At 42.7% G+C, this 17,835-nt stretch overlaps 2 protein-coding genes across 5 annotated transcripts; one reads left to right on the forward strand and one right to left on the reverse strand.

Moving 5' to 3' along the window:
• cbx1b (chromobox homolog 1b (HP1 beta homolog Drosophila)) lies at nt 1-4,387 on the forward strand. Of its 2 annotated transcripts, XM_080746915.1 has the most exons (6): nt 1-157; nt 1,258-1,339; nt 1,682-1,937; nt 2,389-2,536; nt 3,437-3,531; nt 3,729-4,387. In XM_080746915.1, the coding sequence occupies exons 2-6, from the start codon at nt 1,285-1,287 to the stop codon at nt 3,868-3,870; spliced, it is 696 nt and encodes a 231-aa protein (XP_080603041.1). In that variant the 5' UTR covers nt 1-157; nt 1,258-1,284; the 3' UTR covers nt 3,871-4,387. The 2 variants fall into 2 exon arrangements, with proteins under 2 accessions (XP_080603041.1, XP_080603042.1); XM_080746916.1 differs by lacking the exon at nt 1-157 and having other exon boundaries at nt 188-1,339.
• A 533-nt stretch (nt 4,388-4,920) lies between these two features.
• Nucleotides 4,921-15,778, reverse strand: nfe2l1b (nfe2 like bZIP transcription factor 1b). Of its 3 annotated transcripts, none has more exons than XM_080746891.1 (6): nt 15,644-15,778; nt 13,729-14,570; nt 12,791-13,012; nt 9,673-9,762; nt 8,838-8,996; nt 4,921-8,462 (listed from the first exon to the last, which is right to left on the reverse strand). In XM_080746891.1, the coding sequence occupies exons 2-6, from the start codon at nt 14,284-14,286 to the stop codon at nt 7,086-7,088; spliced, it is 2,406 nt and encodes an 801-aa protein (XP_080603017.1). In that variant the 5' UTR covers nt 14,287-14,570; nt 15,644-15,778; the 3' UTR covers nt 4,921-7,085. The 3 variants fall into 3 exon arrangements, with proteins under 3 accessions (XP_080603017.1, XP_080603019.1, XP_080603018.1); XM_080746893.1 differs by lacking the exon at nt 15,644-15,778 and adding an exon at nt 15,128-15,229; XM_080746892.1 differs by lacking the exon at nt 15,644-15,778 and adding an exon at nt 14,657-14,891.
• Nucleotides 15,779-17,835: the final 2,057 nt, after the last annotated feature.

The raw sequence follows: 17,835 nt of genomic DNA on the forward strand, positions 1-17,835 counted from the left end.
GTGACGATACATTTAGCTTGCTTTTTGTAAGACCATAGGTAATTATTTTCATAAGAAATCAGCACAACACATTTGTTTACCAGGCAGCCATTTCTGCGTTATCGTCTTCCTCACTTCGAGTTTATTTTTATTTTATTTTTTTGGCCAATTGATTTAGGTGAGTATCATTTTATGATCATCCCCCTCCCACCTAACATGTGTTGTTGTTTCGGTAACGCTAACAATGTTAACCGTTTGATTGAACGCCGCTGGCTAATGTTTATATCAAGCATGCGAATTAATAGCTAGTTTGCGTTGAGTTGCACGTTACTCGTAACCACTTAACCTGCATCTGCATGCAAAAAGCTCAGACATACTATTATGCTCGCTAAAGGCTAACGCAACATGGAGGAATGCATGGTAGTGGACGGTGTTCGCTTCGATCCACCCTTTGTCGTGTGGTCTCTTCTCCAATTACTTGTTATCCCGCCTCGTTCGTTGGACAATAGCGCTATTAACAATTAATACATACTATAGCTTGTCTTATTAACTGTTCTTAGTTCGTTTGCACGACGAGAATGCAACCAGCCGACAGATGAATGCGAAAAGCTTGGGGGCTGCCAGCCAGCTGCTGCTGATGTTATGTTATAAATCGTGCACATTTCTTGCGTTGCACACACACCACTACAGCGCACCACCAGGTGTTGTTGCAAGCTCGTCGTTATGATGCTGGCAGAGCGAGGCGGATTCATACGATCATAGTTAAATGGTAGCTTTGCATACTGTTATTTTTGCTTTGGCGATAAGGACGGAAGTGGAAGACGTTGTTGCCATGGTCACGCTTCTTTCATAAAGGAAGAGAGAGAGATCTCGCGCCTAGTCTAGGGCGTTTGTTATGTAACAACCCCGCGCCATCTAAACATTTTGGGGCATATATATTATACAGTTGTCAGTACAGCCCATATATTTAGCACCTGCACCTGCAAGAGAGACCCAATGAGTGTGTACAGTCAGTGCCCTAAGGATGATGGCACATCCTTTTTGAGGCAATGTAGGTTAACACTATAAAAGTTGGGAGAGAATGTATACAGAAAACATAATGGCTGTACTTAAAACCAACTTTCTTATCTGGCATATTACTTGCTGATCTATACTGCCTCAGGATGTTGCTCGTGTATAATTTGCAATAAATCCCATTCTCTCCAATGCTGTTTTCTCCTCTCATGCCTCATTGATTCCTGGTTGCTTCCATCATGCTACAATCTTGACGTTGACCAGGAACCTGCTGGTCCCAAGGTCTACCCGATGAGTATGAGCCTGACTACAGAATCCGCTAGCGATGCCCCCCCTGTCACAGAAGGTTTCTTATATCATTATTTTCCAAAGTATAACTTTCTGTGTATAACTTGTCCTTGTTTGGTCGGTTGTTTCTTTCATAATACTGAAAGTCAAGAAAAGAGTAATGTGTATTGACGGAGTCAACAGTTGATGACGTATCTGTGATCCTTTTGAAATACGCGAGCCAGACAAAGTAAAGTGTTCGTCACATGACGGTGTGTTGCTGAAATGAGCGGACGATCAGATACTTTTGGTGAGCGAATCAGCTGTGTAATTAGGGTTTAATCCTAGGCTCCTAGGCACCGTCAACAGAGGATGTGTTCAGGTACAGTAATCGTCTACTCCTTAACACCTGCCTCAACAGAAGCAGCTCCCAGCCAGTCGGACAGCAAGATAACGTCTTCACCTGAGATGGAAAAGAAGGCAGAAGACCCTGTTGTGGCCCCAACAGCACCACCAGCAGCAGCAGCAGCAGCACCAGCAGCACCAGCAGCACCAGCAGCAGCACCAGCAGCAGAGGAGGAGGAGGAGGAGGAAGAATATGTTGTGGAGAAGGTCTTGAATCGACGAGTCGTCAAAGGGAGGGTGGAGTACCTCCTCAAGTGGAAAGGCTTCTCTGAGTGAGTTTTTTATTGACATGTCTTGTACGACAGTGCCAGTATAGTTTGAAGGAGACTGTAGTTTTGCAGTATTAGGGTTAGTTTATCTACGCCAGGGGTTCTCAAAATATGGGCCGGGACACCAAGGGGGGGCCGTGGGAGGGTAAAGATGGGGTCACACATTGACAACTGAAAAAATAAAAAATGCTTCCCATAAAGTTTATTTTATTTGTTTTTGTAAAGCATAGCCTGTGAATGTATTCTTCTTTGTTGTTGTTTTTATTAATGTACTTTCATATTATTTAGTATGTGGAATAAAAGCATTGTGTTCTTATGATGCATCCATCCCAAGTCACATGCATCTTTCCTCTCCCTTCTTCCCATGTGTGTTTCAACAAGTGGCCAACTCAATTGGTGCATGGAGTAATATTGAACTTTTCACTTAAACCGTGTGTATTTCTGTCTCTTCCAGAGAGGATAACACGTGGGAGCCTGATGACAATTTGGACTGTCCAGACTTGATAGCTGAGTTCCTGCAGTCCCAGAAATCAGCCCACGAGGGCAAGAGGAAGGCGGCCGCTGACTCAGATGATAGTAAATCAAAGAAAAAAAAAGATGATGTGAGTTGTGTTACTTTGCACTTTTTTTTAGGGTGAAAATGTTTGCTGCTGCATCAGTGGTTTTTAACTATGGTCCAAGGGAACCATCGAACGCACCTCCCACAAAGAACAGAGCCATCAGAACATTTTATAGTGAAAAAGATTCTTCCTGCAGTTCCATTTTCTTTGCCATGTCCTGTATCCACGACTTTCCAAAGCCCCATAGTGCATTGCGCAGACGCTGTACCGAGCTTCCGGTGCCGCAGCCGAGTGTGTTTACAAGCTCACAACGGGTTGCATCTGCGACGCAACGTGAGCTTGTATGTCTGCTGTTAAACCGGAAGTGTGGTCCAAACAGGTCCAAATAATCTCCAGTAAACTCCTGCGTAAACAGGTGGATAGGAATGTTTCTTTTAAATACTTAAAGGCGTATTTCACTTTAAAGCACTTCTACTTCATCTACTCAGGCTTTTTTTGTATGCACCCATTTTTAAATGACATTTTTAAATTAGAGCGTTTGTTCTTTAACAGGGATCTCCCCATCTCTCCAGCTATTTTGTAAACATAAAATACATTTTCAAGTGGGTTGCCAATTTCATCCAATCAGGAGCGAGAACCCATTTATCAGCTTAAATTGTATAAAAATGTGTTCTTCTCATTTATTTGTTTAATCACTACTGTTTCCAATTTCAGTTGTTTATTGTGTTTTTGTATATCTGAACATTTATTTTCTGTTTACTAAAGTGGTGGAGAGCCAGGGAGATCTGATGCCTTTTACTGAACAAACACTGTAGGTAATGATTACTACAGTATCAGAATATAGAGCTATTTAAAACGTATTATAGGGAAGAATATCAATTGCACCGCTTTTCTGATGGGATTGGGATTTCCATCGACTCAAATTTTTACCTTGTTTTTCAGACTGAGAAATTAAGGGGTTTCTCTCGAGGTCTGGATCCTGAGAGGATCATCGGGGCCACAGATTCCACGGGAGATCTCATGTTCCTCATGAAATGGTTTGCATTTGACTTTTAATTGATTTTAATTCCCGGCAACTATCACATTACATGTCTGTGTACAAATGAGTTCAGCAATTATTTATAAAGTATAACACCTAATTACACACAGGTCCCTCTGTGAAATAAAATAAAGTCTCACACAATGTTATGTAAATTTGTGTATTTCCCTCTTCTGTGTTTTGTTGTCTTTGTAGGAAAAATTCTGATGAAGCGGACCTTGTACCATCAAAGGAGGCGAATGTGAAGTGTCCGCAGGTGGTCATTTCATTCTACGAGGAGCGACTCACTTGGCACTCGTACCCGACCGAAGAAGAAAAGAAGGATGACAAGAACTAACCCAGGGCTCGGGGGGGAGGGGCAAGAGAGAAAGGGTAGTTTTGAAAAACCTTAACATTGTAGTTTCACCAAGGGTTTAGGCAGAGGCAAGCAAGACAACATCGGACTTCTTTGTCTTTTTGGCTTACTCATCTGACTCAACTTTTACGTGCATATGATCAAGTGTATAGTATACTGTACGTTTGTTTGAAGAAATCCTACTCTGTGGAAATCATGAAATGCAGTGTTCACTTTCTGAATGTCCTCTTCATTGAAGGTCATTTGGTTTACTGTAAGATCATTTTTATTCTCCATAGTTCTTGGTCCAGAGGTCCGGGTCATTTTGCCAATTGCATTTTATTGTAGAGACGTGCTGTCATTTCTCACATCTGTGCCATTTGTATTTTTAAAAGTGAAGTGGTCTGATGGTTTGATGAACTATGCTCATCATTTCTGTTTTGTTGGTATGGTGTTTGACATCTATTCAATGATTCCATTTACTTTACTCTTTACAATCTTAGTGTCGTAGTGTTTTTCATAAACAGGTCTTGCTTGTCTGTTTTGGAGAATAAACTACTTTTTGTTAGTGTTGTCTCATTCTTGCATTGCTTTAGCAGACATTACTTCTGTCATATAAGGTAGGTGAGAGGGGTCTGGCAGGAATGTGGTGTGCATATTGGTAGTACCTGAGAGCTGCATGCTCTCCACAAGAGGGCACAGACCAAGGCTCAAGTCCTTCATTCAATTGCTTTGGTTTATAACCCTTGGAGTCCCAAACTACATGAAAGAAAGATATGGTGAGCTGAGCTCAGCTTGAAAAATGAATCTTATTTTTTCTCGAGATGGTGTTTGTTGCCCGTCCCTGCACTACAATACATTACCAGTTTTGAACTAGTACAGGAAAAGATGTCACTATGATCCATCTCACAAACGCAATGCATTGGCAATGGTATTTTTCCACACCTTAATCCTTGCATCTCAAAGAATTGTGTTTTAAGTTCACAGGTGAATAACTTAGTTCTATATACACTATATAAAGTAAAATTCATTATCAATGACACCAAAACACAGTCACAGTTGAAAATAAAAACACTTTATTAATCAATAAAAACAATCCCAGATTGCCAGCAAATAATTCAAATTAAAACTAGGAGGGGGAAAATACATCCAAACTGAAAAGCAGGGTGTGAGAAGTTGGAGACATTTGATTGGACAAACGACAAAAAATGACAAACAGTAAACATGGAAATATTTACATTAGACAGACAAAAGCAGTGCACTAAGATAGTAATAGTATTAGTAACTTACTTGGTATTGCACTGAAATTAATGTTTCCAATTGAACTGAGATCCATGCCTGAATACCATGCCGAATTACAGGACTTTTAATAACACAATGTCTCCTTTCAAAACTGAAATGTATGACGGATCATATTTTAAATGCTGCAAATTTCAGCCACATTCTCAACTGTTAAATTAACTCAACAGCTGTCTGAGCTGCAAACTGCCTAATTATTCCAGTGGGGTAACATACATTTACTGACAGACTTCATTCAAAAACACAAAACGAGTAATAGCACTTCTACTTTGAGAAAAGTAATCAATTCTCAAAACCTTTAATTCAAGATATGTGCTTGTGAAATAAAGGCATTCAAAACAAAGTGTCCACCACACACATTCTGTTTGTCAGTTCACTCATTTAAATAATTACTTGGCTTACTTCTTCAGCAACACAAAAGGTTTGACTTAAATATTTCAGCCAACAGCTTGGCTTTCAGCAGTTAAAAATCGACTGAATCTTCAATTGCCTCTGGTAACTATCAGTAGGATGATATTGGCAAATAAGTTACTTTCATGGGCATTGCTACAACATTGCTTAGAACCCAGTCACCATCAAAGAGAACAAACCAGATCGCAACACATGTCAATCATGATCCAGTAGTCTTCATACAGTACAATCTATAGTTGCTAGCCCATCAGTTAGTGTTTTGTATTCCTTCAACCATTTGCATTCCTAAAATGTGATTACAGGCTCAGCACAAATAGTTCAGATCAACAAAAAGGGGTGTAGCCTCTTTATATAATGCTGATGTGGATAGACCTATAACTTTGCTTATACTATAGATTATGAACATTTTGAGAGCCTCGCCAATCGCATATTCTGTCTTAAAACCTGCAGCAGAGGAATAGCAAAAGAGACACAGCGAAATGCATATAGCCAAGCCTTTGAAAGACAAATTACAGTGCTATGTATTAGTATACGGAAGCCGATACGGTTTCTAATGCGGTGTGCCTCCTTCCTAAAATGTCCATCTGCTCTTCTCGTCAGTCTCCCAATTCTACGCCTCTCGTCAACGGCCAGCCCAAGAATACAAGCTCAACCACTGCCTCTTTCTCGCTCCACTATCTTACTTGTACACACATCAAATCCCGATCCCTGTAGGCCCTCTAAACTCAAAGTAATTTACATTTTCTTTGAGTCAAAAACAAACAAGAAAATCATTAGGACTTTTGCAATGTAAACACTGCATTTAGAGTGTGGTGATGGAGCTTTTAGATCGTTGCCTAGAGAGCAGGTGAAGTGCACCATACAACCTTTGGTTAGTATTGGTGTTAAAATGGCATTTCCTAAAATGGACTTCATTTTTAGCCTTTGGTATCTAAACTCTCCTTCTGTGCCTAAACAAGGTTTTTGAACTTTACAAGCCTCAGTGACTGAAGATCGCTGGCAAGTTTCCAGGGTGCAAGGTGCTCTAACAGTCCTTTTTTAAACTTGACCAATGCATAGGTGTTCCAGCCATATTTTGCTCACAATGTCTGTCTTTTATACTCCCATTTCTCTTGACACTTGTCCCTTTTCACTTGACTGGACAACGACTTCCATCTCTGCATCGGTGCCAAAGGATCTAGAGCCCATCTTTTTCTTTTCTTCAAATAGCTCATTCAAGTCCTTTCATACCCTTCCGTTTCCTTGTTTGTTCCTTTTTTCACCAAAGTAATGAAATATCAGTACTCAAATGAAGAGCTTCTTCTGTTGTATCCAGGAAAAAAATGCAGGAACACAAAGAAAAGTGTGTGGGGAAAAAAACTAATGCAGGAAGAGTAGTCGACAACGCTATTTTTCTTCTCACCAGAATCTTCTCAAAGAAAAAAAGGACATCTCTCTTGCAACTGCAGAAATCTTTCTTATTGATTTAGCAAATTGAAAGAATTAACAGCAGCTCTCCCCGCCTATCCTCACTTCTTCTTGTCCTTTTGTTTTTTCTCTGGCTTGCGGTTCTGCTCGGCAGCTGCCATGTTCCGGGGCATGACGAGTACGCTGCCGTCAGAGCTGTACTGGAGCGAGTACTCGCTGGGCGGGTAGGGCCGGCCCTCCTCATCCCTCAGCTGGGCGAACACCTCCTGATAGACGCTCTGCATCTTCTGCTTCATCTGCCGAATGGAGCGGATGAACTCCATCTTCTCCTTCAGCAGGCGGGCCTTGTCCCGCCGCAGGTCATGGACACCCTGCTCCAAGTTGAGGATGGTGTCCAGCTTGCGCTTGCGACAGTTCTGGGCTGCCATCTTGTTTTTCCCGCGACGGCGGATGTCGCGAATAAGGGCCAACTGGCCTTCGCTCAGGTGGTGCTTGGCCAGGAGCTCGTTGAACTCCTCCACGGGTAGGTTGATGATCTTTTCGTTGGAGAACGGGATCTTCATGGCCCGTGCCCGACGCTCGTCACGGCTGGACTGCTTGTCCAGCAGGTCCTGTGCAGGCTGGAACTTAGAGTGATGTTTGTCACGGACGGTTTTCTTGCTGGCCGAGATGGGGAGCTCCGGGTGTTCAGAGAAGGGGGAGGAGAGGGGCAGATTGTAGGTGTGATTGTGGCTGATGTTGTCTAGCTGAGGCAAACCATGGAACTGGGAGGGGTCCTGATAGCTCATACGGCAGAGTTTACTATAGCCAGGCTGGTAGCCCCCAACGGCACCTTCTTCTGTCTCTGCAGTCGCCACCTCACTGTCGGTGCTGTAGCCCACTGCTCCTTCCTCTGAGAAGGTTGCAGAGGTGGAAGAGGAGGACGCTGCCGAGGAGCAGGAAGTCTCTGAGCTGCTCGGGGAGGCTGGGCTGTGGCTGGAGTCCAGGGAGAGACCCGAATCAGAGTCCAACTCATCCTCCAGCTGGGAGGCCTGAGCCTGGCTGAAGCCCTCCTCCATGGCAAGGTCCAGCAGGCTGATTTCGTCCAGCATGGACTCCTCCAGCAAGGTAGTGAAGGGATCAGGCAGTATGGGGACAGAGGTGACGTTGTTACTGGTGCTGTTCATGAGCGGTGGGAGAAAGAGGCCGGTCAGGTTGGTGGATCCAAATGTAGAGTTGACGTTGGAGGAGTTGCTGGACGACAGTCTGAGCATGGCAGGCCTCGGGGTGCTGCTGATGGGATCCAGCTGCGGGTTGAAAAGCGTGGGGAAGTCTTGGCTGCAGCTGGGGAGTGAGGCTTGGTGAAGGCTGACGTCCTGGTTTATAAGTGTAGAGCGAGCAGAAAGTCCAAAACTTCCCATGGTATTGGGGTCCACTGGCCCACTAGTGGCATTAACACTGCCGGGATTGGTGTTAGAGGTGTTGTTCACATCCATTGCCTTCAAACACAATGACTTTGGTTAGTGGTCATGAATAAATACTTCATTAATATTTAGGTTGGTACTAAAAACATTTTCAGTATTACTCAAGTATAATGAGAGGATATATGTTCTTACGTGTGTTCGACTCTAAAGACATGTATCCCAAAACCAGAAAGGTTAATAATCAATGTAAGGGTTGGAAAACTGACCTATGTATCTAAATAACATTCAATTCAAATAGTAAAGAGGATATTTTCGTAAAACCTTTTGTTATAAAGGTCAGATCAAAATGAGAAAGAATAGGCTGATAAGATTAAAAAAGATGTAAGACTCCCATTTTGGCCATAAGATGAATTGACCACAGTCCTTCATTGAGACATAAATGACACATACCTGCAGCTCCATGATAGCCATGATGTCCTGCCACTGCTGCTCCAAGTCAAGCTGTGTTTCTGCCTGGGGGAGTGGCGGAGCAAGAGGGAGGCCCTGAGATGTAGAGGGAGCTTCTTCATTGGGGACACCAATCACTGGGGTGACCACTGGAGCTGGAAACTAATGAAGGCCATCCACAAACATTAGGATAAACACGGCCACAAAACATGACATTCAACCACACTTTAGATCAGGGGTCTTCAATGTTTTCAGGCCAAGGACCCCTTAGTTGAGGGAGAGATGAAGCCCTAGCCTAGTTCCAGACCCTGAATCGCTAGCCACACCCCTTTAAATTTTAATGGAGTGAAACGAAATGTCAATTCAGGCTGAGTGTCAGGCTAATGAAGCCCACTACCTTTCCATAGATTCCAAATAGTTTCATTGTTTGACAGCATAATCATCAGTGTATTTTGGATTCATGTCAATGTGTGTTTTCAGATATTTAACCACTGGAACCGTCAATACTTAAGAAACTTGACCTTTCACTCTGTACTACGTCTGCTCTTTTTCTCCTCTACACCAAACCTCTTTGCCGAAAATAGCCGATCTACAAGCTCACAACGCCTCGCAGCGCGAGGCGTTGTGAGCTTGTTAATATAAAAAGGATTGGAAGATTTGGAGGACCCCCTGTAGTAACTCTGAGGACCCCCTAGGGGTCCCGGTCCTCTTGTTGAAGACCCCTGCTTTAGATTTAACCATTGCCAACTATGATCCCTAAGGTGTGTTCATTTAACCCTGAGGGTGTCATGCCCATACCAGTCATGCAGAGTTACTTGTACCAACATAAGGCCTTTACCTCTGCCTCCTCTCCAAAAGGGAAGGTGGCCTCCAGTAGCCTCAGACATTCTTGGAGAGATAGTGATGTTTGGGAGCCATTGGCTGTCAGCTGTGGGAACAATAAAGGACAGGTCTAAGATGACTAATGAAGTATTCAGAGGACTCAGCACTGTGTTTGATAAACAGTAATGGCAAATTAGTTGACAAATGAAAAGCCATAATATCCTAAAAGTTATTTGTTTTGCTTTAAACAAAAAGATTATGGTTAAAAGGTTAAGCAATGTTATACCATCTGCTTGTTAGTACTTCCATGTCTAACATAAATGAAATCTGTTCTGCATCTACTTATACGAATACTGCTTACTACACTGTTTTTCTTGCATGTTTGCTTGTTAAATCCACAGGAAGTTGACAATTTATATGTATGTATGTGTGTGTGTGTGTGTGTGTGTGTGTGTGTGTGTGTGTGTGTGTGTGTGTGTGTGTGTGTGTGTGTGTGTGTGTGTGTGTGTGTGTGTACTGTGTATATATATATATAAGTATACAGTATATATATTTTTTCAGAAGATCTTTATTTTACTTGATTATGATTGTGTCTTCAGTACTGTACCATACAGTATGTTTAAATTCATTGAAGTGAGGATTAATTCTTATGTGCTGAAATGTTGCCTTTGTCTGCCATGAGGAAATGACATTTCAGCATTCTCAAATTCGCCCTCAAATTTAATTTCTGTAAATTTGAGAACTTTCATCTGTAAGCCAGTACAATGCAGATTCATAAAGCTCAGAGAGAGAGAGAGAGAAGTCTGCTGGTTTTAATAATTAACAGCATTTATTTTTAAAGATAGGGTAAGTGTAACGGACCCAGTGGAGACACTGTTATTCTGAAAGGCTTGTGGGAACACAGAGGCAGGAAGTGCACAACCTGGGTTCAAAAAGCCAGCCCAATCCAACATGGCCGCTGTGAATATGGTCAATGGGTGGAAATGTTTGGAAAGAACCTGTGCCATGGATTTGCCAGGAACAGGACCAAATGGACGGATCACAAACAGAGGCAAGTGTGTACCGCAAAATAAAAGATCAATGGAAATGCTATGGGTTTATAATTTGTTATATTATTTTAGCCGCACTTTGGGCTCACATGGAATGACAGTCATGCCACTGGAAGGGCACCCAGTTTAGCCCCTAGCTGGAGAGGGAATAAGGTGAATGCTATTTTGTGTTTGTTTGTCATATTATTGTTGTGGGATTTTATTGTTGTGATTGGCATTATGTTGTATTGTGATTTGTTACATGCAGCTTTTATTGGTTGTAACTTGTGAGACACAAGTTGGTTTATGACTGTTTGTACTGATTGTGTTTTATGCTTTTTTTGTTTTAGTTTTCACGTTTATTTAATAAAGACCATTAAATCATCACTCGGACTTCCAACTTCATTCCAGCCAGGGTTTACTAAAGTAAGTGATTTCATTTAATTCAAATAATAACTAAATGGGTCTAATTCTAATAGTACTATTTACTAGAGTGTTTGGTCCATATCTGGACTAAAGCCTTATCTCCTGCGAGGAGAAAAAAGCAGTTTCAGTTGCTCCACCAAAACTGTTGGGTGACAGGTTTTCCTCCAATCAGGATAGAGTGGGGCCTTCCTCCAATCATGGTCGAGTGGGGGCGCACCAAGGCCTGTCACCTACATGAAAACTGAAACTGAAACCTAAGTGAAATCACTCCCTACCGTTAAGTATTATTCTTAAGTATATTTAATATCAGATGATTACTTTTGATTAGGCTTGGACAGTATGGTATACCGGGGTGAAAATAAATGCTGTTAATAATTAAAAACAGACTAGCATTGCACAGGCTGTGCAATGCATGCATACATACCCTATAAATAAGGCTATATTCCACACGGCTGACACTGGTTCGAATGTGGAATTGTTCTGTTTTTACATTATATATGGACGTTTTTTCTGATTCTTTTCTATGAAAGCCAAAGGTGTAAGCTATCAAATAGTTTTGGAATGTTGTTTCTAGCTGCGGACTTAGGCCTAAATGGGTTAAGAGCAGCTGAAATGGCTTTTAACAACCACATTGGGACTTATTTCCAAGAGAAATAGGAGTTGGGTGCTTCTCAGTCAATCACAGTGATGAGGGGAGGAGGTTCACTGACTGAATTAGTACTTGCAAGTTGCAACATGTTGCCAACATGTTTAGATTTCTTTAACTCTCAATAGCACACAGAACTGCATTCACTGGTTACAGTAACAGTTTATAAATGTTTATTTAGCTGCATCAGTTTCTTAGTGTCTTAGTTATCAGTCTTTTGCAGTAAGTTTAAATATAATTATCATTAATTAGTCCCCACTCCTTTGGTGTATTTTTGTCACGGTATACATTTTGCACATACGTGAAATTTGTCATTTACCCATCTCAACTATAAGGAGAAGTAGGTGCTATTAATACAGCGTCCAGGGAACAGTTAGGAGTTAAGTGTCTTGCTCAGGGACACTTTGACACATACACTGTAATGGTTCATTTTTACCATTCATGTCGTGTGATATCTCTCTTTTACGTAAGCATGACATTTAGACTTTTTCCTCCACCAAACAGTGCTAAAAATGTCAAGGCAGGTCCAACTAGAATGAAGGGGTGGGTCTGTCTCCTCTGTTTGGAGTATGATGAGGTTTCATTTACCACTATATCCCCGGACAAGATGCTAATCTAGGTGACCAACTGGATGGCCCTTGAATGTCTCCAAGCAAGAATAACTCTGAGGGCTTTTAACTACTTAACACTGGCATCTTTATGTATGGGCATGGGTTAGAGGTTTTAATTTAAAAAAATGTCACAATAAATAAATAAATAAGGCAAAAATAACAGACCTACTGACTGTCGTTACATGTTGAAATGCTATTTGTTGTAAGACAAAGTATATAGGGCTTACATGTGTTAAGGCTCTCACCACTAAAAAAATCGAAATCATATCATATTCTAATTAACTGCAAATGTCAAATTACACTTGTTTGAGACTGCTTCCTCAGCAACACACATAGTATGCCCTGGAAGTAATGCTTTTATTTTGAAATTTAACTGGCGTGTACTCAGTGGATGCTCTTACATGTTCTCTTCAGGCAACCAACCTGCTCTGGAATGCTCTCTCCTGTCTCCCCATCTACCGGCTGAGCCCCCTGTAGGTTCACTCCGTTCCTCCAGCTTTCCTGTGCCTCTGTCCTTTCCTTGCTCTCCTGTGGGCTGGGTTTCTCCTCCTCGCTCCCCTTCTGACGGTTGCTGTAGTTGAACACTTCTCGTCCAGCACCAAGGTCAATGTCCTGTCGCCACAGGATGTCAATCAAATCAATGTCCTGGAAAATAAACATAAACGCCTTAATAAAGAAATGTCGCGAATGCAAAGACAAGTGATTAGTAACAGAACTAAGGAGAGAGTAGACCAATTTTTCGGTCAACTTGAAAGTATCAAATAATTCTCATAATTTTGGGCATGACCAAGAGGATTTGGTTTAGTAATTATGTTGTTTGTTTTCTACACCAAGAAGATGACTGCATATTAATATTTCTCCATTACAGTATTCTTTTAGCACCACATACTGGCAGATCATGTAACGGAAGTCTGGTCAGATGATGCAACCATAGCATAACCTCTTAGCCATGGTAGTCATGTGACCCCAAATCACAGCCGGTAGGCCTACATGACTTTACAATGGCTTAGTGTGACAAATAAATAAATGCATTACATCTCTGTGTCAACCCTGTGACACTGTTGAAGAAAGCACATGATAAGCAAAAGGAACAGTAATTGAGGAAGTCTAGATGCATTATACAACAAATGCACAGTAAAATATTTACATTAAGCAACCAGTAAGTAACTAGTGTGTTATTAAAGAAAGCATTGAACTGAATGCTTTGCTGCTACTCAAATTATTTAATTCAAAAATACTTTGACACCCAAATTAGACAATTCTCACCAGTCCCATTCATTTGTCACTCAAAACAACAAGAGCTCGGGACCTCTAGGCTACTTGTGTAGGGAAAAGTAAAATGTGAGGTTGTGCTCCAGTACCTCTTTGGTGAGGTCATCATTGCCGTCCCTGTTGCCCTGCTCCTGGGAGCCCTCGGGGGCCACGGCTCCCAGGCTGCCGTCCGCTTCATTCAGGTTGTAGGTGGATTCAGGCGCTCCACCTCCTCCCCTCATGGCCGGGGTAGCGTCAGGGTTGTCCACGTCCTCTAGGCTGGCCCCATTGTCCAGGGTAATGCTGGGGCTGGACTGGCTGGCTGCAGACACCACAGTCTCTGTGTCACGGTGCACCAGCCAGGTGCTGAGCTCGGTACTGGGCACGGAGAGGCGATCCAGCTGGCGCACCTGGTTCAGCAGCCGGCGGGTGGTAAAGAAATGGTCGAGGTCCACACTCTTGGGATGGATGCCATAGCCGTCCAGCGTGTTGCGCAGGTTGTGAAACTGGGTCTGGGTGTAGGCTGAGCTGGGGCCCAGGATGATCTCTCTCAGTGGGGGCAGCTGACTGCTTAGGTAGGAGTCAACGTCCACCCGCACCCCAATGAGACTCAGAAGGATGGTGAACTGAATCAGGCCCTCTGTGAAGTACTTTTTCAGGTAAAGCATTTCTTTACAAAGGAACAAAAAGTGAAAGTAAAAAACAAAAATGAAAATGGGGCAAGCTACAGTGCAGCAAAAGTTCCCTTGTTATACTGCAAGGCTGAGATAAAGACATTAAAGTAAGAAATTAGTGAAAATGGTTTAGGGAGAGGGTCCTTGGCTTTATGTTACACAATGTTCCGTTCGTTTTAAGTGGGATTAAGATCCAAAGGTGTATTTGATCCACTTTGTTGACAGTCCAGTAATTGTCCAATGGCATTGATCTTCATATGATCCTCATCCTCCCATGCCTGAGAAAAGCCAAGAAAGCACAATTTACAGCTTTGATACACAGGACATGTTATTACTGTGGTACAAAGATCACGGAAACACTTACTCCAGTTGTGTCCCATTCTTTCAATTCTACAGCACGTACTGTAAGTCTTATTAGCCACCTAATAGTTGTGTTAATAACACAAGAGACAGCGACTTGCTAGCTACATCAAACATCCACCGCATCCTCCCAAGACGGTACTTCGTACAGTTCAACGCCTTTTAGCCTAAAAAATATTGGATTATTTTAGCGAACCAAATGATGAAGACACAGACCTACAAGGCATCACCCCACCCCAGACGGGCCAACCAGCTATCTGTACTGTAGTGCACTGCATGCATGCTTGCTGAAGGTGAATGAGGGAGTCTGGACAGAACACACAGTGCCAACGACAACGTTGTCTGGCTGGCAGAGGGTTCCTCCCTCCTCACAACAACTGCGCCTGTGTCTGTTGTCCTACTATCGCTAGTTAGCAACACATGTAACGGAATCCACGAGTCAAACGCATCAGCCTTATTGTACAACATACATTACCACTCATATGTTTTGTTGACACATCTGTTAACGCAGCTAAATTGCTGAAGTTCTCTCTCAGAAAGTGACAGGTATTATTTTGGCCGACTACTACTTCCGCCGTGGCTAGCATCAACAATCTCCCTAGCAACAAGTGGGGGAAATATGAGTGACAGCCGGGCCCATCCAATCAGAGCCCAGAAACCCGATGACGACCCAGGAGCCCAGCGTAATTCGGCCAATAGCAAAGAGACTACGGTGGGATTAAAAAAAACGAGGAAGACATAAATACGGACCGCAAAGTCTATATGCAGCGTGTTTGCTTTATTAGACAATTATTTACTGATAAACTTGACAAACGTGTCAAGTCCAGATCACTTATAAATAAGGTCATCAGCCTTAAGTTGCCCATAAGCACTGTCCATGTTGTCAAAGAGGCAGCTAACGTTAGCTACACTGCAGCTCAGCTGTCATAATAACCGATGCGAGCCGGCTATCGAGAAGTTTCCATTGAAAACCTCTGCTTTTAATACTTACACATGACGGCTTTGTGAATGTGTCTTCATGCCCACAAGTCCACCGCCCAAGACCACCGTTAAAAAAAGACAGCGGCTTTATTAAAAGCTCAACGGAGCAGGTCAACATTTCATTCTCTCCAGCCTTTCCTCACTGAATGGCCCACCATGACTTGCAAAATTGCTAGCTAGTTAGCCTAGCCTAGCAGCACTGCTTGACACAAAAACCACGCTTTCGCACTGAGCATGCGTAGAAAATTCTAGTCACGAGCTTTCATCACGCACAAAACTCCCTGGATAATAATAAACACTGTTATGTAACAGGGGGCCCTAGAAATGTTACATATATTTTTGGATATGCTCCCCATTCCCCCTTAATACAATATAATACTGGTTGAATATCACTGATCATAATCACATAAGACATATTGACATAATACATGTGCAGTTGGGCAGGCAGGGCAGCTATTTAAAAGTCTGAAAACACTCACATGGTAATTCTCAATTCTAGCTATAAGTCTATCAGCCTACTAGCCATTACTCATAAGAGTAAGTTACATTTTAAATTAGTTTGATGCTCAAGTGATTTACAAAGGGAGAAATTAAAATCACACCTTGTGAACTGAGTGGTGATCAAATAAAAATAGTCAAATAAAAAGAGTCAAATACATGGATTGCAAGGTTGCTCATGCTCAACAGTGGCGGGAGACAGACGGACGGCCGGACGGACGGACGCATTGTGAGCTTTCTTTGAGGAATCCACTGATTTACACTCACTAGCAAACTTGTTCTAATGTGCAGTGCATGCAGCGTGCCTGCTTGTTACCCTTAATGTGAATATTAAGCCACACTGTGGCTTGTGAAAGTGTTTAAATAGTAGGCTATGTTAGATTATTAAATCATAAAAATAATAACGTGCGCTGCGTTGTGAGCTTGTAGATCAGCCACATTTTGTCACGGAACACGCCGTGATGAAGAAGTATAAGCCAGGATTTACTTGGGTGATGTGATGTGTGTTGAACGGACGGACGGACGAGGCTGCAGTGCAGAGTGCACACAACAGCGCCGAAAAATAAACATCCAATGCAAGGTAAAGTAGTGGAACACAATTGCAGGGAGCTCCATTCAGCGGCACGCCACTTCCAATGAAACCACAACATTGCGTTCACCTCAGCGTGGGACTTTTCTCCATGCTCAGAGTTATGTCTCCGGCTGCAACATTAGCGCGAGCAGCCACACACACACATAACGTTGTGCGTGCTGTTGCAGCCACCCAGTCGCGGACATTTGTGTGTGTGTGTGTGTGTGTGTGTGTGTGTGTGTGTGTGTGTGAGAGAGAGAGAGTGTGTTGAGTCTGCCTGCTCAATAGCGCCCCTCCTTTAACGTGTGTGTGTGTGTGTGTGTGTGCTTGTGGTCTGTGTGTGGTCAGGAGAGGTATGGCAGGCGACAGACATACACGGCCAGCCAGCCAGCCAGCCAGTAACATCGTGAAAGCGAATTACAGGAGTGGTGAGACCACCACTCAAAAAATGAACTTGAATTCCAAAAACACAACGCTCAGCAGCAACTAGGAGGATCATACATTCATAATCACAAAAGGAACATATGTTTTACATCCGCACACACAAAATATGTTTCGCAGCTGCGATACGTCAAAGCTTTGAAATGTACAGATGTTCCTTTTGTAGTCCTATGTTTAACAATCTGCACCAGGCATTAATCTAAGCCTGAGAGTTGAGCATGCCAAACCTTTGGACAACTAGTAGTAGAAGTAAATGATTTGTCAGTCTTGAGTGATCGTTACCTTGCTTATTGTAAATCGCTCTGGATTAAGAGGGTCTGCTAAATGCCCAAACTGTAAACTGTGTACAGAAGTACTATCAAAAGTAGGAGAGAAATAGCCTACTTTCTCTTCTTTCGTATTAGATTTAGCAACAGGGGAAGATATTGGGAGAGGCCTTGTTCAGTAAGGTCAAAACAGGCTGACTACTGTTCTGACTGGAAGGTGGTTCCTTTCTGCCATGGGGGTCCAGGAAGAAAAAGAGTTGAGACTGAGTGGTGTACTGTGCAGCAACCAGGATGGCACAGGGACAGCAGCTGCAGCTGACATGTAGTGCTGGATCATAGCCTGTGGGTATAGGGGTGTGCATTTTCCAATTCTTAAAACCTTTTTTATATTTAGTTGTATGAGTCATGACGATGTCCTGTGCCAAA

The sequence above is a fragment of the Nannobrachium achirus genome (genome assembly GCF_963921795.1).
Source record: "Nannobrachium achirus genome assembly, chromosome: 18".
NCBI classification, from domain to species: domain Eukaryota; kingdom Metazoa; phylum Chordata; class Actinopteri; order Myctophiformes; family Myctophidae; genus Nannobrachium; species Nannobrachium achirus.